General features: G+C 44.1%; 1 protein-coding gene across 20 annotated transcripts in view; it reads right to left on the bottom strand.

Moving 5' to 3' along the window:
• Nucleotides 1-22136, bottom strand: part of DLG2 (discs large MAGUK scaffold protein 2) — an 877737-nt gene that overhangs the window by 705554 nt on the left and 150047 nt on the right. For 3 of the 20 annotated variants that reach the window (XM_083609603.1, XM_083609606.1, XM_083609605.1), the window contains exon 1: nt 21424-21863. The exons of 13 other annotated variants lie outside the window; for them this stretch is intronic. In XM_083609603.1, coding sequence (XP_083465729.1) covers nt 21424-21453 — 30 coding nt within the window. In that variant the 5' untranslated portion in view covers nt 21454-21863. Of the gene's footprint in view, nt 1-21423; nt 21864-22136 lie in introns of those variants that run through there. 4 more of the 20 variants (XM_083609616.1, XM_083609618.1, XM_083609614.1 and 1 more) reach the window with 3 other exon arrangements.

Genomic DNA, 22136 nt, shown 5'->3' with positions numbered 1-22136 from the left:
CAAAACTCAGTTTTAGTTAGGACTAGCTGTGCTGGCTGGGGCTGGTAGACATTGTGGTGGAAAACATCTGGAGGGTACCAGGTGGGTAAAGGCTGAATTGGGGATTCTGAGTTAGCAGGATGAGGCAGGGAAAGGTAGCAGCTTGGTCAGGTGCAAAACAAAAAAAACAAGGACAGAACGGGACAAGCATTGAAGGCTGGTCCATTAGGGCAAATGTTGGCACTGCCCCAGCACCCTTAGTCTGATCTCAACCACCGCCACCCTGCCTGCCTGCCTTCTTACTTACAACTGTAGCCTTATTGGAGTTCACCGACTGGGTCTGCATTGCTCCCGGACAGGAGGAAGTAAGTCAAATGACACCGAGGGTTGGTTCAGAGAAAGAGTTCTTTATTTCTGCTCTCCGGAACAGCAGAAAGGCACCTGCGTGGTGTGTCCACAGCAAGTCCAAAGAAATGAGAAATTTCATGCAGTATATATATCCTCCAGGCACCCTCTCCCTCCTTCCCCAGGAATCCAACCACGTCAGCCTATACACGCAGGTTGACATCACATATGTTCCTGCTCTGATATTCTTATGGTACTTCTGACCATAAAAGGATATTCCTGTTCCTACTGTTATCTTGGAGCAAGAGGTCACCATCTCCAAGAACACACTCTGGCGCTGTTCCCAGACTAGGTCTGTGCGTCAGCATGTAAGATAAGCCCTAGACATGTCATCCCTACTCGGCTGGAACAGCCAAGGCCATCCCTTGCCGTGGCTGATAAAGGAGAGAGTTTGTTTATACAGCTGTGTCCTTGTTATGCATTTGCTCATCAGCTCAAGTTTTATGCATTTTAGAAATGCTAAGAAGAAAAGGGGGGGTTGAGTCAGTTTTAAACTGACTGCACAGAAACCCATTCCTTCACAACCAAACAAGGTATATTAATGTTAGGCCTCTTAATGTGAACAGCTGGGTGTGAATTACTTAATGGGGCTGCAAAGGCCATAGTTCAGTGGCAGAGAATCTACTTTGCATGCAGAGGGTCCCAGGTTCACACCCAGTATCTCGAGTTAGGAATGGGATTGTCCCCTGTCTGAAACCCTGGAGAGTCACTGCCAGTCAATGTAGCAGACACTGTATATGGCAGCTTCCTCCGTTCCTGTGGATATAATGTTGATGCTGCTGTTGGTACTAGATGCTGTTAATAGACCTCTTGGTATGCTTTAGCTATTGCAAACTTTTGATATGCTTTAAAATGTTAACTGTGGAACTATCATCAGTTTACCACACTGGTGTTATAATTTTTGATTGCTTGTTTTCTGTGAGGCACTTGGAGCGCAGCGTATTTGTGGTAAGTGCATTGTATAGATTGTACAAATAAACTGACTGCAGCTAATCCAGCAGGTGGGGGCTACACCTGCCAAATCAAAGCTTCCACATTTGCTTCCCCAGCTGAATGGGAAACCAGCATGTAAAACTGGTTCCATGCTTGCAGTTCTTCTGCTCAGTCCAAAAACTGGCACTGAGTATCAATTCCATTTTTTTTATTTTAAGGCAAAGATAAATTCCCTCTAATCAGCTGCTCAGAAAGGATAGCGGAGGGCTAAATGCAATTCTTAGCATTCCCCCTACGCCTGAGAACAGCCACTTAGTGGGATTTTAGCAGCTGCTGCTTTTTAGAGGATGCAACCTTTGCAGGCCTAGCTGTTTTGCTCATGCTGTCTTGTATTTGAGTCCACATCTAATTACTAAAATAAATTGATGTTATTACTTACTCAGGATTATAGCAAAATTTTGTTTTTGTTTTTTCCACTTAACAACTCTATTCATTTTCCGCTTTAAAAAATAAACCTCATTAATTTCACTGTTAATTTATTAGAAAGCACATCCGTTTAGCTATTCATACATTAAAGTTGCATTCCTTCCTTCCTTTTTACTACTGCCACCACACCATGTGGTCACCATTTTCCCCCACCCCCAGAATGCCCTGGGTGCCATCTTTTCCCAAGGTAATCTAACAACAACCCAAAATGGTGGCCGCTATTGGAGGCTGCCTCCCCCCCCCCCAGCAGCTACTATTCCCCTTCCCCCCCCCACACACACACATAAAAAAGCCACAGAATGAAACAAGTTCCAGGGCATTCAGCAAAACAATGGTGGCTGCCTGGAGAGGACTGGCTGCCCAAATTACTATTGCTGCCACTACTACCAGAAGTCATTAACACTGCCTGTCTCCCCATTCTTAAAGTCTAAGAATGACAGCCCCAAACTTTTTCACTCAGAGAAAAGGTGTGTAAGAGGCAACATGATCGAAGTTCGTAAAATTATTCATGGCATGGAGAAAGTGGCTAGAGAAAAGTTCTTATCTGCCTCTCATAATGCAAGAACTCATCAACATCCAATAAAACTGAATGCAGGATGATTTAAATCAGATAAATGAAAAAACTTCTTCACACAGCACATAGTAGAAATATGGAATTTGCTCTCCCAGGAGGTAGTGATAGCCACCAAGTTGGATGGCCTTTAGAGAGGATTAGACAAATTCATGGAGGAGAGGGATACTAGCCACAATGACTATACTCAGCCTCAATGCGGCCTAGGACCCACGTACCTACGGGACCGCCTCTCCTAGTATGCCCCGCGGAGGACCTTAAGGTCCACAAATGACAACATTTTGGAGGTCCCAAGTCGCAAAGTGGTTAGATTGGTCTCAAATAGGGCCAGGGCCTTTTCAGTGCTGGCCCCAACTTGGTGGAACGCTCTGTCACAAGAGACTAGGGCCCTGCGGGACTTGACATCTTTCCGCAGGGCCTGCAAGACAGAGCTGTTCCGCCTGGCCTTTGGTTTGGACTCAGTCTGACCCTTATGTTTCCTTCCCCTTATGGTTTTGATCTATGGGCTACTTTTAAAAATGAGCCTGCGTTTTAAATTGCATTTTAACCTGTATTTTAAATTGGTTTTTCTCCCCCTATTATGTTTTTGCTGTAATTTTACTGGTGTTAGCCGCCCTGAGCCCGGCTCTGGCCATGGAGGGCAGGGTATAAATAAAATTTATTATTTATTATTATTATTAATAGTCAGAGGTAGTCTGCTTCTGAATACCAGTTTCTGGAAATCACAGGAGGGGAGAGGGTTCTTGTGCTTGGGATCTGCTTGCGGGTTTCCCAGAGGCATGTGGCTGGTCACTGTTAGAACAGGATGTTGGACTAGATCAGGGGTGTCAAACTCAAATTCATTGGGGGCCGCATCAGCAGTTTGGTCACCCTCAAAGGGCCGGTTGTATCTGTAGGACTATGTGTCCACTCTTTATTATCATAAATTATTGTCACTGCATTCAAATATTACTGTTTTTTGTAATAATGTAAGTAATAACTAGCTCTGAAAGCAGAAACATAGTCAGAATAATGGCAAGTAGATATTCAAATGTACAATGCACTCAATATAAAAACAAGTGCATGCGCTCAATAAAAACAATGCGCTCAATATAAAAACAAGTGGAGGTTTCCTGTGTAGAACGGCCGACGCCGCTAGAGGGCAGACGTTCTCTGGCTTGTAGGCTGCCGCGCATGCGCTGAAGAGGCGGCTTTCTTGTGTCAAAAAAAAAAAAGCGAGAATAAAAGGTGAAGGCTGGCGGCCAGCGGCGGCTACACGGGTCACATGACGAGGTCTGGTGGGCTGGATTCGGCCCGCGGGCCTTGTGTTTGACACCCGTGGACTAGATGAAGCATTGGTCTGGCCAAGCAGGCTATTCTGATTTTCTTATTCCCATTCATATCAGTTTGGTCCCCACTGAGTTCAGTGTTTGATTCACTCCAGAAATCTATTCAGAGCATTAGAGTGTATTAAAGGTAAAGTGTAAAGGGACCTCTGACCATTAGGTCCAGTCGTGGCCGACTCTGGGGTTGTGGCGCTCATCTCGCTTTATTGGCCGAGGGAGCCGGCGTACAGCTTCCGGGTCATGTGGCCAGCATGACTAAGCCGCTTCTGGTGAACCAGAGCAGCGCACGGAAACGCCGTTTACCTTCCCACCGGAGTGGTACCTATTTATCTACTTGCACTTTGATGTGCTTTCGAACTGCTAGGTTGACAGGAGCTGGGACAGAGCAACGGTAGCTCACACCTTTGCGGGGATTCAAACTGCCGACCTTCTGATCGGCAAGTCCTAGGCTCTGTGGTTTAACCCACAGTGCCACCCGTGTCCCTTTAGAGTGTATTATATTGCATTAAATTCATCACTGCAGTACAGTGGTATCTCGGGTTACAGACGCTTCAGGTTATAGACTCTGCTAACCCAGAAATAATACCTCGGGTTAAGAACTTTGCTTCAGGATGAGAACTGAAATCACGTGGCAGCTGTTAAGTTGTGGGTGAGCATATCAGACGACACAGCGATTCTTCAAACATCTCTTGTTTATTCACAGGCCAGAACAGAACTGAACTGAAGGGTTCAGTCAGCCTGCTTATATAGATCTCAAGTACAACGTAACTGTAACAATTTTCTAAAACTATCCAGTCACTGAACGTCACTTTCCATCCCTTATTTGCATAACTATCTACAGTATCCCCCTGCTGGCCCAGGGTGAGAACTTCAGTACATAACAGCAGCAGCAGCAGCAGGAGACCCCATTAGCTAAAGTGGTACCTCAGGTTAAGAACAGTTTCAGGTTAAGAACGGACCTCCGGAACGAATTAAGTTCTTAACCCGAGGTACCACTGTAATCATTTTGAATGGATGCTCCATAATTTGCTGGATTTAAAGGTGGCCACTAGGTTTGTCAGGCTGAAACTTGGAGATTCCCCTGTACCTTTAAATTCATCGCTGAATTGGGAGTCCATTCTGCTTCCCACCTGCTCCTAGTCTTTGGTTTCACTTCTCCCCATGCTTGCTAAAGACAGCAAGGCCCCAGATGTGAACCCAATTCATCGCTGAATTGGGAGTCCATTCTGCTTCCCACCTGCTCCTAGTCTTTGGCTTCACTTCTCCCCATGCTTGCTAAAGACAGCAAGGCCCCAGATGTGAACCCAAAACAGGCAGGGGAGATGATAGACAAAGGAACCTGAAAGGTTCTCTGCATTTCCACATTATTTTGCATTTAAAAAAAAAGAAGTCATGAAAACTCATCAGCATTTTAATGAGACTTTCTCATAATATTTTATGCAATTTTCCCCAATATGCACATTTATATCATGGTTTTTAAATGCACACATTACCCTAAAATATTAATTTCTGAACACATCACTTGGCAGGAGAACTGCACTGGAAATTTATAGAAAAGGTGGATTTTGAAAAATGGCTTTGCTTCAGTTTGCATATTGTGTTTGAAATTGTGTATTGGGTAGTTTTGTCAATTCAGTGACAGATTTAATGGGATAAGAGCTTGTATGTATGTATGTATGTATGTATGTATGTATGTATGTCTTTTGTCTTTGTCCATGGAGTTTTCTTGGCAGGGATACTGGAGTGGCTTGCCAGTTCCTGCTCCAGGCAGATCACGTTTGGTCAAAACTCTCCATATTCATGAAAAAGGATGGACTGGATGAATCCCAAGCTGGATTGCCGGAAGAAATATCAACAACCTCAGATATACAGATGACACAACCTTGATGGCAGAAAGTGGGAGAAAGGCGATGACAAACCTAGACAGCATCTTAAAAGGCAGAGACATCACCTTCCCGACAAAGGTCCGTATAATTAAAGCTATGGTGATGTATGGAAGTGAGAGCTGGACCATAAAGAAGGCTGATCGCTGAAGAATTGATGCTTTTGAACTATGGTGCTGGAGGAGACTCTTCAGAGTCCCATGGACTGCAAGATCAAACCTATCCATTCTGAAGGAAATCAACTCTGAGTGCTCACTGGAAGGACAGATCCTGAAGCTGAGGCTCCAATACTTTGGCCACCTCATGAGAAGGGAAGACTCCCTGTAAAAGACCCTGATGTTGGGAAAGATGGAGGGCACAAGGAGAAGGGGACGACAGAGGACGAGATGGTTGGACAGTGTTCTCGACGCTACCAGCATGAGTTTGACCAAACTGCGGGAGGCAGTGGAAGACAGAAGTGCCTGGCGTGCTCTGGTCCATGGGGTCACGAAGAGTCGGACACGACTAAACAACTAAACAACAACATGTATGTATGTATGTATGTATGTATGTATGTATTTAAAATCAAAGCAGTGTACAGCGAATAAGCTTGCAATGCAACCCATTTTACAATCTGGCCACCCTACTCTGGAGTTGCGTGAAGTTTAAAGGACCACATCATCATGCGCTAGAAAGCCTGGCTGCATCCTGCCACACTATGTTATGTGAAACTGGAGACACAAACACCCTTCACTCTGCACACCAATGATGGCGGTCGGATCCTTTTAAATGCAGGAGCAGACCTCTGAGTTTTCATGTGCTGCTTTCTCATTTTCCAACCTGTAAGATGCAGCACTCCAGCGCTAAGCAGTATTAAAGCCCTAATGGGGTCTGACCGAGCAGTTAATTGCATATTTTCTCCCTTAGTTTATGGCGCTTTTCATTGATTTTCTAAAACAAATCAGCTTTTGTCTTTCAGAGCTAAAGCTGCTCCCCTAAAGACGTCTCTCTGAGATCAACGAATGATAAGTTAATGGAGTTTTATCGGAAATTTCATTCGCACTAAACAAGGTCAATGCTTGGAAGGAACGAGATGCCACTTAGAAATGGAGATCAAAGTACCGTATTTTTCCCTCTATAACACGCAGATTTTTTCTCCTAAAAAGGAAGGGGAAATGTGTGTGCGTGTTATTGAGCGAATGTGTGGTCCCTGGAGCCGAAAAATCAGGCAAAAATCAAATCGCGCTTCACGGAGAAGGGAAATCTGAAAAGAGGAAGCTGCGGCTTTCCTGCATTCTGCCTCAGGGTCTTACTGCCCACCCGCCTCTGTTTCCTTGCTGTGTTTGCTGAAACGGAACAAAGAGCAGGGAAAGCCCCTCCCCTCCAGGCAAGCAGAGAGGAAAGCAGACTGTGTTCCTTCTATTTCCTCTCTGTGCTCCGGTGCTGCTGGGGGAGAGGGAGAGAGAGAGAGGGTGGGAGGGAGGGAGGGAGAGAGAGAGAGAGAGAGAGAGAGAGAGAGAGAGAGAGAGAAAGAAAGAAAGAAAGAAAGAAAGAAAGAAAGAAATGGCTGGGGTGGGGGGAAACGTTTGCCTTTCTTTTCTCCCTCCCGTTAAATCCCTCTCCTGCATTCTTAGCCAGCTGCTTCTCTGCACACCACCTCTTGTCCCTTCTTTGTTTTTCCTTCGCTCTCCATTTAAAATGTGGTTACAAAGCATGGATCCTCAGGATCTTTGCATTGGGTCACCCCAAATTCACCATCAGATCACATAGCATGTCCATGGCTACAGCCTGCACCAAAAAAATCACGCACCCACTGTTGCCTGGGGCTGCAATGGTGCAAAAATGTGGTTACAAAGCATGGATCCACAGGGATCCTCAGGATCTTTGCATTCGGTCACCCCAAATTCACCATCAGATCACATAGCATGTCCATGGCTACAGCCTGCACCAGAAAAATCACGCACCCACTGTTGCCTGGGGCTGCAATGGTGCAAAAACGTGGTTACAAAGCATGGATCCACAGGAATTCTCAGGATTTTTGCATTGGGTCACCCCAAATTCACCATCAGATCACATGTCTGTGGCCACAGCATGAAGCACAAAAATGATACATCCACTGTTTCATTCAGAATGTTTTTTCCCTTGTTTTCCTCCTCTAAAAACGATGTGCGTGTTATGGTCAGGTGCGTGTTATAGAGCGAAAAATACGGTAATTCTATTCTTGCTGCTACCATAGAGACCAACAGGGGGTGGGGGAGGAAAGAATGATGAGATTTAACAGGCTTAATTCTTCCAGAAATTTAAAATTAACTACAAGGGGGAAAGGGGCAATTACCATATTTTTAAAGGAATAAAGAAGAGCAGGAAAAGGGGGCTTTTGACAAGATATAATTACAACCTGTTCCACTTGCAATATGTATAGGCAATGCACATGATTTTCATGAGGTTTCTTGACAAAAAAAAAATATCCCCGGAAAACACATAAAGGATTTCAAAAGTCTGTATTCATATTTTGCAAACTCCCAAAGTAGCAGATTAGCTGGCTAAATTAATGAACTATACCTAACAGGCCACTGCCCAGATGTAGAGATCCTAATCTGAGGAGGCTTCTCTCTGTCTGCCACTTCCAGTGGAGATGTGGATGAAGGCAATGAGAAAACGGGCCTTTTCTGTAGTAGTTCCCCATCCATGGATGGCTCACCCCAAAGAGGCCTGCCAGGGGCCAACTTTGTCATTGTTTCAGCACTAGGGAAACCTTTACATTTATTTAGTAGCCATTTGGGCAGCACCAAATGGCTTACTTTGACTAAGTTTTTAATATGCTTATGTAGTTTATTTCTGCGTTTGTTGGTTGGTTTTTAAAAAATCTTGTTGTAAATCATTTTGGAACTTTTGTTGTAAGAGTTGAACCATAAGTTCCATAAACCTAACTGTTACAATTGTACCAAAATGTAAAGATTGATAAGGAAAGGTGTGAAATTGGAGTTAAGCCAAACTTCCTTTTTTTGTTTCATCTCAAAGCAGTGTCACTGATCTGCAAAAAAAACCAACCCTCCCAGCTTCACTGATCCACAGTACAAATACGTATTGTTTGATACTTTTGAACAAATTAGTATTGTTTGATACTTCTTCTTCTTGGTGCTGTTTTCCCTCATTTTACTCTCACTGCTGATGGCCTAATTTGCCCTCACTGCCTCATAACCTAGTTGATTCCGTCAGCTGCATCGCTTAATAATAATAATAATAATAATAATAATAATAATAATAATTTATTTATACCCAGCCACTCAGGGCGGCTTCCAACAAAGTATTAAAATACAGTGGTCTGTTGAACATTAAAAGCTTCCCTAAACAGGGCTGCCTTCAGATGTCTTCTAAAAGTCTGGTATTCGTTTTTCTCTTTGACATCTGGTGGGAGGGCGTTCCACAGGGCGGATGCCACTAGCGAGAAGGCCCTCTGCCTGGTTCCCTGTAACTTGGCTTCTCACATAAAGTATGTAATGGTGTCATGTGAGTCACCACAGCCAATGGGATTTAACAGAAGTGTGGGCAAATGAAGCTAAATACAATGAGAGCAAAGAAGGAAGAAAATGGCACCGAACAGATGAAGCAGCCAGAGAGGGAGAAAAATGACTGAATGACCTTTAAACAATGGTTGAACAATTGAGTACTTTTACCTTAAGTAATTTGGCTGCATCAAATATGCTAGCTTCATGTGAACATTTAAGCTGGAGAATATTCAGTGCTGCCTTGTTTGTAATATATCACACTTGCCATCTCTGGTGTAAACAGAAAAAGTGATGCAAACAGTGGTGTTAAGTATTAAAAGAGCAGAGTAGATTCTCTAGATTTTCTTCTGGGTATACTTGTACATCACAAATGCTGAGTTTAGTCTCACACTAACCTCCACACTGATTTCTTCATTTCTATGCTGTTTACATGCTACAGTTTCTTCAAGAAGGAATTAGTCATGGGGTTTAACTATCTAGATTTTTACCACCATTTTGGCCTTGGAGGACTGACTTAATTTATCTTCTACTATCCCTCCCTGTCTCCTGATGTCTAATTTGTGTGCAAACGCTTCACGGGGCACTTGATAACCCACTCCCCACTGCTTTAGAACAATTTACCGTGAATTTTGAGTCGATAGGTGTGAACTCTTAACAGTTCTGCGAGCAGAACTAGATAGTGACAGGAGAGGTCCCCAATGAAGACTAGGGAGAACTGAAGACTATCATTGGGACACATGGCAGATTTACTAAACAAAAGGAGAAAGGCGAGTCAGAGACATAGCTCTGGTTTTTGACAGTGTGCCACAATTTATGGCTCAGGTGTGTATATGAGACTGACGTACCTAGGGTCATTCCACGGTTCTTCTGGGTTTGTGTGTGTGTGTGTGTGTGTGTGTGTGTGTGTGCAGCTGCTGAGGCTGTAATCTGAAAGACTGGTACAGAGAGAGTGGAATTTCTTAAGCTTTTCATTTCATACCATTTCCCCAACCGACCCCCAGCTGCTTTGACAGCACTAGGAAAAAAATATGCGTACATGTACCATATTTTTTCGCGTACAAGACAATGTTTTTTGCTTAGCTTTTTAGTCCAAAATAGGGGCTCATCTTATACACGGGGGATGTCTTATACGCGTAAAAATACTGTCCAGTGCTTTAGCTGTTCGTCCCGCTACCTTTTGCTAACTGTCAATCACTCACTTGCCTATCCACCCTGCCTTGCCTGCCCGCCTGCCTGCCTGCCTCCTTCAGCGGCGGCGAATTTGGGCGAATTCCCCAAGAAAGCTGTACAATTGTAGCAATTTTGAGTATTTAAAATATTGATTTCTTCCTTCAGGGCACAACAAAATAGGGGCCGTCTTATACATGGGGGCATCTTATTCATGGAAAAATACGGTATCTTTTCTGCTAGATGGTTAAGGGGGAAGCTCCTTTGGGGGAATGACTTTTAGCAGAAAATGCCAGACTTAGCCATTCATTTCTGTACTTATATTCTATCAGAAATACTCCAGGGAGTATTACCTAACAAAGTTTCTTTTTGGGGGGGGGACCATTAAAACAATAGTTTTAAATAAGAAATACAAAGCAAACCCACACCTCACACAAAAGCAGCAGTTAAAACATTAAAATGAATACTGAACAGAGTCATGGCTAAAAAAAGGGAAATCCTCCACAGCAGATAAATTAAAAGCAGGTCATAAAAGAAGCATCTTAGGAAAGCAATAGCCTGGCTGTAAAGTGAATGCAGACAACCGAATTTGTTGGGGCATTTAGTTGCACATTCTGGATGCCACAACAGGAAAACCTTCTACTTCAAGCTCCATAATTAGCTGGGGGTGGGTTGGAATCATGGACTTCAATGTGTTATGTGGCTCCACCCTAAGACGTGGTGCCAACATGAGGAACAGCAATGAGAGCTGTCCATGGTCCTGGATGTGGTGACAATGGCAGACAAACAGTGGTTGTCTCAGTGACTGTGGTTGCAGGGGGTCCACTTCATATCAGATGTTGAAGTCAAGGAAGCCAAAATGGTATGTTCAATGCGTACATGATGGAAGGGTCCCATACCCAGAGTGAAATACTCTACCTCTGTAGTTCCCAATTAGTGGTCTGTGGCACCATTCACATAGCAAAAACTACCATAGAGGTATCAACATTTTCAAAAGTAGGGGGTCCATAGTTTGACTTGAAAAACAAGGGGGTTGCAGTACTTAGCTAATCAGGAACCTCTATCCAGTGCAGAGTAAGAACATAGCAATGCATGCTATATTTATTGAATATGGCCATTAACAACAGTTGAGCAACAACCATGAAAGGAAGTGGTGGTCCAAAAAACATGTTCTGAACAGCAGCCCAAGTACCATGGCATGAAAATTGAGAGAAGAAGAGATTTGGTGAGAGTCATGTCCTGAAGTGCTCAGAGGCTACAGATAATTGATTTCCCCAGTGGATTGAACCATCATGCCGTATGCTTTAAGCAATTTTACACCCCCCTCCCCCCAAAAAAACCTCTCTTGCACATTCTTTCTTAGAAGTATGCCCCACTGAGCTCAATTACCCCCAAAGAAGCATGAATAGGATTGCAGTTTATGTTATGCTCAGATACTAGGGTTATTCCAGGTGCCTGCATGATATCATGTCATGACTGGCTGCTTTTTGAACAATTCAACAACACAGGTTTGCATGTACATTTCTACCATGAATGAATTGCCCACATCAATTTTCTGAGGAATATTTGGCCATAAGAATCCATGTTTACTCTGCATTTATCATTCAAAACACACAGCATGAATCCATGTAGGTTTCTGGTGCATCAATGATAAGCTGGCCACAAGGATCTCAGGATGGAGGCAATTTTTAGAAAGGTAGTCTTGTTAGTCTGTTGCCACAAAAACAAAACAGAGTCTTTTGACACCTTGAATCAGTCTTTAAGGTGCATGGTAAGGTAAAAGATGTGGGTGGCACTGTGGATTAAACCACAGAGCCTAGGACTTGCCGATCAAAAGGTCGGTGGTTCGAATCCCCATGACAGGGTGAGCTCCCGTTGCTCGGTCCCTGCTCCTGCCAACCTAGCAGTTCGAAAGCATGTCAAAGTGCAAGTAGATAAATAGGTACCGCTCCAGCAGGAAGGTAAACAGCATTTCTGTACGCTGCTCTGGTTCGCCAGAAGCGGCTTAGTCATGCTGGCCACATGACCCAGAAGCTATACGCCGGCTCCCTCGGCCAATAAAGCGAGATGAGCGCCGCAACCCCAGAGTCGGTCACGACTGGACCTAATGGTCAGGGGTCCCTTTACCTTTACCTAGGTGTAAAAGAGCACAAGTTTTCATAGACTAGAGTCCATTCTGTAAATTGTCATCATGAAAGGCACCAGGTTTTGTCAAATGATGAAGTAGGTAACCACCAAGCATCTGATGAAGTGGACTGTAGCCCACAAAAGCTAATGCCGTAATAAATCAAATGGTCTTTAAGGTGCTACAAGGCTAAACCTAGAAAGCTGCATTATATGGACTGAGGACATTGGTTTATCTACTCTGCACTGACTGGCAAGGGCTTTCCAGGGTTTCAGACAGGGATCTTTACCAACCCTAGACGAAGAGATGTCAGGACAGAACTTGAGACCTTCTGCATGGAAAACATGTATTCTACCACAAAGCTACGGTCATTCCCAAAACAATTATTTGCTGTTTCAGAGTAGAGGAAGTCAGAAGCTGTACTTTGATGGCACCAACTCTTGAACATCTTTTGCTGCAAAGGAATGGAGATGATATACGATACTAAATACTGTTTATGTTCTCCAGTGCAATATTATCTATATTACTGTGGAAATCAGCAAAGCTCCCACAGCTTCATAGAGCTATGCCAACATATAGCAGCTGAGGCACTGGCCTTGCATGTGTACTCTGAACCCTAATGGGATTGCTCACGTGTAATTGCGAACCTTCTGCCTGATTTAACTCTCTTATCACAGTGGTCCTTTTTATAATTGAATTTTGAAATCCTTACTCTCATCTCCTTCATTTGATGAGGACAACTCTTTAAAAATCGAAAAACTTTATGAAGGAAACAGACTCCTTTTAATTAATCTTCAGATATTGCATGTAGGCTTGTTTGGGGACTGTGGGGTTAACATGCTAATACAAGCCGGGTTCAGGGATCAAATTGGAAGCTGGTGAAATCATTTGGAAAAGGGCAGATAGCATGTCGGCAGCAACTGCACTTAAGGCTAAGACCCAAGTACTTCCTTGAAATTGTGAACTGGGATAATAAACTGAAAGGGTTCAACTCTCAGGAATTCTTGACCTGGATGTTGTAGAACTTCCCCAAAATGGAAACCTTACAGGACTTGCGGCTCTTGCTGGTATAAAAGTACTCTACTTATCTGATTTAGGTCTCTTCCGGATATACTGTGCTGTGTTGTTTTTTTTTCCTTTTGTATTTGTGTGCAATGCATGTGCTCTTACCATAATTTATAAACCAGGGCCCACAAGCTGTAGAAGGGCACAATTTGGAAAAATCAGGATTTCCATTTTCATTTTAATGCCCCATTGCAGAAAGGAAAAAGTGAGTAGCCATATTCCCCCTCAGACACACACAGAAATGCATCTGCTGCCCACCAAAGTACAAACACTGTGTTTGAATCCAGAGGCTTTTGGGAGAAAGAGTATGGTGCCCACTTCAGTTATATATTCCATGCCGTCTTCCTGCTCGCCTGCTGGCCCTAGTCCTCCAGCCCATCTGGAGCATCCTCATGTTCCACAGGAGCGCTGAGGTCTCCTGACGAGTCCTGAGGGCCCCCAGTAGCTGATGGTGCCCTTCTCTGGGTCATCCTCATCCTGACAGCCCGGACGTCCCTGCCAGTTGGGGAGCTCAGAGAATACCTTGCTGGGGGCCTCCCATAATCTGGTACCAAACCTGACTACAGCCCTTCCACATATAAGCTCCAACTTCGAATCATCACTCTGATCCAAAGTAGGTACAACCCCATGTACTCTGTGTTCTGTTAGCTTCCAGATTGGATTGGTGCAATGCGCTCTACGTAGGGCTGACCTTGACCAACTTCAGTTGGTCAAAACGCAGCAGCCAGATTACTGGCTGGGGTTCCATTTAGATCCCATAGAACAAGCCCTCTTTTAAAACAGCGGCACTGGTTGCCAGTTTGTTTCCGGGCTCAATTCAAAGTCCTCCCACTAGTGTTCAAAGCCCTAAATGACTCGGGCCCCAAATATCTGAAAAACTGCCTCCTTCCCTACAGATCCTCAGGTGCTGAGATCAGCAGAGGGGGTCCTCTTGGTCCATTCCACCACCCTTGGAGCCCCAGGAGTGACGGCCCAATAGAGGACATTCTCTTTTGCAGCCCCTAAACTATGGAACTCCCTCTCCACAGAGGTACATCTGGAACCTTCATTATACAGCTTCTGCAGAATGCTGAAGATGCACTTTTTTTACCCTGGCTCTCAACACTCTATGTTTTTAGGACTCACCTTATTTCTGTGCTTGACAGTTCTTTTAAATTGTTTTCAACACCGTGTTTTAATGCTTTAACTCACTCTGAGACCTTTGGGTGAAGGGCAGGTAATAAATACACAACTTAGCAAAGTAGGTGGAATTAAAACAACAACAACAACACATTCCCCTGCTGCCTGCCCATGCCTCCTCCTCCCCCTTCCCTTCCTGTGTTGTGTCTATTTTAGACTTTAAGGCCCTTGGAACGGGGACCTGTCATACTTTGTAGAATGCCATGTACACTGACAGCAGTATATAAAGATAGATTATGCATGTGATGCTTTGAACATTAGGAAGTTCTATATCAGGGTAGCCAATGTGGTGGCCTCCAAATGCTGGACTGCCACTCCCATCATCTCTGACCATTTGCCGTGATGGCTGGGGCTGATGGGAAGTGGAGTCCAACGACCTCTAAAAGGCACGACGTCGTGATCCCTGTTCTATATGAATGCTAAATATTTTAAATTCCTTTGTCACATGATTGTTCCACCATTTCTTTTGCTCCTTGGCTCACATCAAGTAGATTGTGAGTTTTCCAGCATGGCTGGTTGTTTCAGTTTTGCACGCAGAGCTTAGTATCAACATTTTCCATGCTATATAAATAATGAAGATGCAATAATCAATAATTTACTTGCATGGATAGAACTCAACCTAAGGAATCCCTTTTCTCTTATTACTCTTCCTCTAAAGTCTAAAATGTAGCAATAAATGCAGTTAATAAATGACTAACCACACACATACACACTTTAAATACAACCGGAAACAGCTAAATCTTAGCTGCAATACCCAACGCTAATTTATTTGTAAAAAGTTCAGAGGGGGGTGTGAATGAGCAGTGCACTTCAGAGCTTTATAGAATTCAGGCCCAGCCTAGTACACATACATCTAACATTTGCAAATATAACAGATGTTGCTTACTTCTCTGATGCCAAGGACGTTGATCTCAATCTCAGATGCTCCAGGCGAAGAGCATCTGCGGCTCCTGAGCATGAATTTTAAGGTTCTAGAAAGTACATCAGTGCAAAAATGGAGCTGTCCCTGGCACTTACTTCATTTATATTGCAAAGATGAATTCCACTGCACAGAATGACTTGAACCTGAACATTTTGCTGCCGCTACCACCATCATCATCTTCAGAGGAATCTGGATTTACTCTCACATGCCCATAGCAGTTGTTTACTGATTGACCTGAGCTGTATGCATAATTAATGGCTACAAGTACTGACATCCCATACTCATGTTAAGACTGCTCCGGTGGGTTGCTCCAGTGACACAGGAACTGCCACATTCTCCCCAACATATGCTAGGTACAGCCATATACAGCTGTGTAATCTCTGCATTGTATATTCTAACGCTGAACTCAATTCTCCCAAGTGCCATAAGAACAGGAGAAGAGCCCTGTTGGATGATGCTAAAGGGCCATCCAGCAAATCTGTTAATTTAGATTTCTCTCCTTTTCTCATTTTTCCGATCTTGTGTTCAATTCCACACATTTCCACCTCAGTTTACAAGTAAATGAAGAAGTCCTTGCGAAAATTCACCGGCATTTAATACGAATTTCTCCTAATCACATATTTACAGCCTAATACGCACATTTTTGCAAACCAGCTTCCCCTAAAGAAATGCATTTTTTAATGTTATCGTCACTAATTTCAGCATTTCTATGGATACTTTACCTCTGTATATACATTCTTGCACACATTACTTGGCTGGAGAACTGCATTGCAAAATTCAGAGGAGGCTGAACTTCAAAGGATGGCTGGGTTTTGGTTTGTCTTTATGTGCAAAACTGGATCAAATTGCTCACTCATCCCATGGGCAGTCCAGTCCAGTCCTCAGTTTTCACAGCAAGCAATCAGATCCCACAAGCAGGACATGAGCAAAATAGCCCTCCCCCTACTTGTGAGCCTCAGCGATGGGTATTCAGCAATGGGAGGCAGCCACAATGGAGCTGTCCCAATGACCTCTTTGGTAACTGTAGCAGCAAGACACCTTCATCTGCCCCACCTGCAATAAACACGTCTCTTCACTGCAGGTGTTGTAACTATCCAGCGGTTTGACTTCACCCCCAAGGGTGCACTCTTCCATTGTCTCCCAAAACAGACAGGTGCCAACAAGATTTTTAGAACTTGGGAAGCAATCCTATACACAAGAAATTGGGATAAAGCCAGCCAACCAAAGCTCAACGGATATAAAGTTACACCAGTTCCAAATTTGGTTCAGCAGCGGGGCTACTGCTGGCTGAGCCAGGCTAAGCCTGGCCAATGAATAGTGTTTGAGTTACACCATCCTTTGGCGAAACAAACACAAACACGTGCACGCACATGAAAGCTCATACCAATAACAATAACAAACTTAGTTGGTCTCTAAGGTGCTACTGGAATGAATTTGTTTTGTTTTGTTTCAACTACTGCAGACCAACACAGCTACCTACCTGTAACCACCCTTTGGGGCAGCTTAACTTTCACTAGGTTGCCAGGTCACATGACCAAACTGAATGGGCATATGATCCAGAACACACCCTTTCCGGGGCTTATGCAGGCTTAAGATGCAGCAGTCTCGGCACATCCAGTTGGGTCCTCCAAAGCCAAGCCAGCATAGCCCATCTGTGCTGAGAAACTCTCGGCTCAGCTGGAGAACCGCTGGATCCTAACCCACTCATCCCAGCAGAGCTTGCTATGAGATTGCTCCCTAAGTGCCTTGCCAATTACTAGTTCTGAATCTTCATCCTTCTGACTCTTTGGTAGTAAGTTCAGTGCATAAATTCCTAATTGCATAACTGACATGGGGAATTCACCGCTCCAAAAGTGTGGTGGTGGCCACCAGTTTGGGCCAAACTAGACAAGATGCCATTCATGCAATTAACAACTTTGTGGATATATTTTTCAAAGTAAATTGCAGGCACAGGAGACCTGACCCAGGAGTAAGTGGTCCTTCATCCTTTAGCCCTGATCAGGTCCCCAGAGCCTACTAAACGCACTGTACAGGATAGGGAGCTCTCATTGGCTCCAATGTGAGCTTCCCCCCATTGCAGGCAACAGGTACAGTCCCTCCCCCCCCCCCCGATTTGCATTTGGATTGCAGGGTTAAATCCCCCTATCCAGCACCTTGGAGCGGAGGCAATGCAGATTGGGGGTCCCACTTGCAATCTACTTTTAAAAAATCTTCCATGCAATTGGCAATTGCATGAATAACATTGTGCCACCTTGGGCCCTTAGCTTTTCATACTAATGGAGGATAGGTCTGTCACCATCAGTCAGAAAGCTGCCTTATGCTGAGTCATGCCATTGGTCCACCCAGCTCAGCACAACCAACCAGGTGCCCTTCAGATGCTGGAGCAACAGCACCCCACCTGCTGGGAAGGTAGCCTAGCAGCTCCACCCTACTCGGCAAGTCGCTTCTCATTAAGGTAACAAAATAATTATTTTTAATATCTGTACTGTATAGGGCTTTCAGGTGCTCAAAGCACACTACAAGCATTTTCAAGTTGGAACCACAGCGGAACTTGCAGCGCCAATGAAGATCTTATTGCAGCAGGTAATATTGCCGATTTTATGATTAGTTTTAACTGATTTTATATTTACTGTGTCTTTTTAGTCTTGCTGCACACTGCTTAGAGCTTACAGTGCAAGCAGCATATAAACTGGTGAAATAAATAACAACCCAAGGAATCCTGGGAACTGTAGGGTTTTTTTGGATGCTGAGGGGTATTAGGAGACCTCCTTTTGCCCTTACAAAACTAGAATTCCTGGAAAACCCTAGCAGGAGGGGTTGATTGTAAAACCATTCTGGGAACTGTAGCTCAGTTAACGGAATTGGTGGGTCTCTCTTAACAACCCTCAACCCCCTTAACAAACTACTAAAGCTTGCTTTGGTTAAATTTGTGTTAATTTTGGGCTCAATGTTTGCTTTACAGTGGTACCTCGGGTTACAGACACTTCAGGTTACAGACTCCGCTAACCCAGAAATAGTGCTTCAGGTTAAGAACTTTGCTTCAGGATAAGAACAGAAATCGGGCTCTGGCGGTGTGGTGGCAGCAGGAGGCCCCATTAGCTAAAGTGGTACCTCAGGTTAAGAACCGTTTCAGGTTAAGAACGGACCTCTGGAACAAATTAAGTTCTTAACCAGAGGTACCACTGTATTATAATTCTGGCTTATTAATTCTTTCTTTATTGGCAATATTATTGTATTCTGTATTAGTGCTTTATGGGAGTTGCCTTGAGGGAGCTTTTTTGCACTCAGAGGTGGTGTATGAATATCTTAAATAAAATAAATAAACAGTGAGTTTATGGCAGAGGTGATATTCAAACCATAGACTTCCTGACCTGGAGCCCAGTCTCTTAGCCACTGTGCTACACCACCTCTCTCTGAACAAAATAAAAAAATCCCTTCCAGTAGCACCTTAGAGGCCAACTAAGTTTGTTATTGGCATGAGCTTTCGTGTGCATGCACACTTCTCCAGATACACTGAAATAACTAATAACAAACTTTGTCGGTCTCTTAGGTGCCACTGGAAGGAATTTTTTTTATTTTGTTTCGACTACGGCAGACCAACACTGCTACCTACCTGTAACTACACCTCTCTCTGAATCAGTGAAGATGCAGGACTGCAGATGGAGGGGAAGGGAATGACCAACCCACACACAAATGAGACACAATCAACAAAGTACACAAACGGTAGAGGACACTAACTCTCCATAATTTACCTCCCACAAGAGTTTATTGACAAGACTTGTGTCACCTCTTCTGCGGCAACCAAGTGGCAATGGTAAGAAAATTCTTGTGGGTCTGTGCATACCTCAGTGAGTGACCAAGTACAACAGCCTTCTGCCTTTCCAATACTCCAACCTGCAACATGGGGCCACCTTTTCAATTATTATCATGTCACCATCCCTTTCTTGGCATCTTGCCTTCCCTGCTTTACATCTGTCACTTAAAGGCGGCCGCAATTGCACCATCATACTATTTAGAGACCAATGTCACTGCACTCCTTCCATTTCTGAAATTGCCAAGTGCAAAAAGGTACATTATATAATCTGATAACTAAAGCAGCACACCAAGCCACAGCTTTGCTTGCTGAGTTTGGGTGTGTGTGTGTTCTTCCTTCTTCTCTGCAGCAGCTCCCACTGCAAAAGAGATTAGCCACTACTCAGCTTTGAAGAAGACTTGCCTCTTTGACACTAGGGATAGAACAGCAAGCGGAACTCTGGTTGCACAAGCTACTCCAACTCCCCATGCATGCCCCCATCTTAGTATCCTGGCTATAGGGGCCGGAACAAAGGAAGCGACTTGCAGGTTGGTGGAATTTGGGGCTGTTGTGTGTTCTGAATATGGGGTGTCCAGCAAGGATGTGGCTTGTGCATCATCCCCCACTGGTGGCCAACGAAAGTCAGGACAGATTACGCGATGATGACTGGGGAAGAGCTGTGGCTCAATGGTCCATCATCTGCGTAGAAGGAGCTAGGATCAGTTCCTGGCATCTCCAGAGGTAGGACTCGTGGGAATGTCTCCTGTGTGAAACCCTGGAAAGCCGCTAATCACTCAGCGCAGACAGCATTGAGCTAGATGGACCAGTAGTTTGATCCAGTTTAAGGCAGCTTTCTATGTTCGTATTACGTAATCAGTGTGCACAGTGCTGTAGAGTACAAAGGAACAGGCTCCTGGCCCAATGAGTTTACAATCTACCATTTAACACAGGGGAAACAACAGCAGAAAGGATGAGATGCTACTCATGGTCCCTTGCAAAATGTTCCAGGTCAGGTCGCATCACTCTTCTCTTTGGGGGACTCTGCTCATTGAGATTCCTGCATTGCAGGAGGTTGGACTAGATGACCCTCAGGGTCCCTTCCAACTCTACCGTTCTACGATTCTATTCATTAGCATGGCTGCATACCCACTTCTCCTTCAGCTTGCTTCTCCTCTTGCTTTGCCTTGCCTTGCTTCACCTCCAACTTAAAAAGGAGCTGGGTCTGACATAAGCATGATTGCAATGAGCCATATGAAATATTTTTTGCACACACAGAGAGAGGTTAATGTCCTATTTAACATGCATATATTATTATTATTATTATTATTATTATTATTATTAATTAATTAATTAAATTCATATTCCACCCTTCATCCTGAGTGGTTTACAACATATTAGAAAGATGAAGAAGAGCCCAGGTTAGGCCAAATGTCCATCTTTAGACTAACATTCTGCTGCCAAGAACAGCCAGCCAGATCCCTCCAGGATGCTTGCAAATTGTGTGTTGCTTTGTGCCCCGAGGTAAACTGCCCCTAAATATGGAGGATCCACTGTGCCATCATGACTAACCTTATGAAAACTTGGATTCTCCAATCAGAAACCCTGTCCTTATCAAAACTTCACATGATTGGCTTTTAAGGCAAAAGAAGCAAAAAAAGTGTATGAAATGCTCAGAGTTTCAAAAAGCAACAACTGGTGAACCGCAGCTAACTCATTTTCATTAAAATCTGCTGTGATGTGTGCACAGAGGCTATTTTTTCTTCATGTCCTCTAGTACCTGAGTTATTAATAGATGCAAGCAAAATCTAAGATTAAAACACACAAAGACAGACAGACACACACACACACACACACACACACACACACACACACACACTATGCAGGCCTCTTTCTGGTTAAAGGCAATTAATACATTGTTTAGAAAAGAGGTATATCAGAACATAGATAGAGCTTAACAGTCATGTCAGGGGAATTGAATACCGGCTGAAGCCAGGCTTAGTTATCACTTCATCTCGCAACCTGAGCCTGAGAACATCTTCCGTCTGTTTAATCACAGGCGGGGAATGAAAGACAAGCAAACGGCAACATTTTCCAGTTCCTACCTTAGTAGTGACAATGCACAGACAATCCATTCCGATAAGCTCTCCAGGAGTACGTGGAAATCCTCAAGCAAATCAGCAAGGCTTTTACAAGAAATAGAAGAGGAGCATGCACAGGCTTGAATCTACGGAGCCGGCTGCCGTTTTTTGCCCCCCCTCCCTTCCTGACAGGCCCCGCAGAAGAAACTCGAGTCCTCCTCCACATCGCTTAAAGGCAGGGATGATTCTCCCAGGGACCCGAAGCCCCGTTAGAAAGCATCTCAAGCAAAACTTCCAGGTGGCTCCTCCAGCCTGATTGCTGCATTGTCCAGCTTGCAATCAGAAATATCCCCTAAGCAGTCTGTTCTGAACGGTGAAGAGGAGAGCCACAAACACGTACGAGGGACCAGGAAGCATTGCATATCATCTCTGTTTCTACAATTCTGATCGGCTCTTTCAGTATAACCCAAAAAAGGCTTTCTCTGCCAAGTCTCTCTCTTTTTCTTTCTCGCGCTCTCTCTCTCCCTCTCCCTCTGTGTTATCTCTGCTTTTAAAAAAATAACACTTGGTTTGTGTTTGCAAATTCTGAGTAAGCACAATGCACACAACTATTGGGCCCATCCATCAAAGGACTATCAGTGCGCTGCCAAAACAATAGCTTTGGGGTTGTATAGCTCATTATTAGAAGCATGCTTCACAAGTACACATTTTGCTAGAGTGCTGCGGTGTGCAATGCA

The sequence above is a fragment of the Podarcis filfolensis genome (genome assembly GCF_964270895.1).
Source record: "Podarcis filfolensis genome assembly, chromosome: 4".
Taxonomy (NCBI): domain Eukaryota; kingdom Metazoa; phylum Chordata; class Lepidosauria; order Squamata; family Lacertidae; genus Podarcis; species Podarcis filfolensis.
The sequence above is the reverse complement of the archived record's forward strand: the minus strand, read 5'-3'. Positions and strand labels throughout refer to the sequence as shown.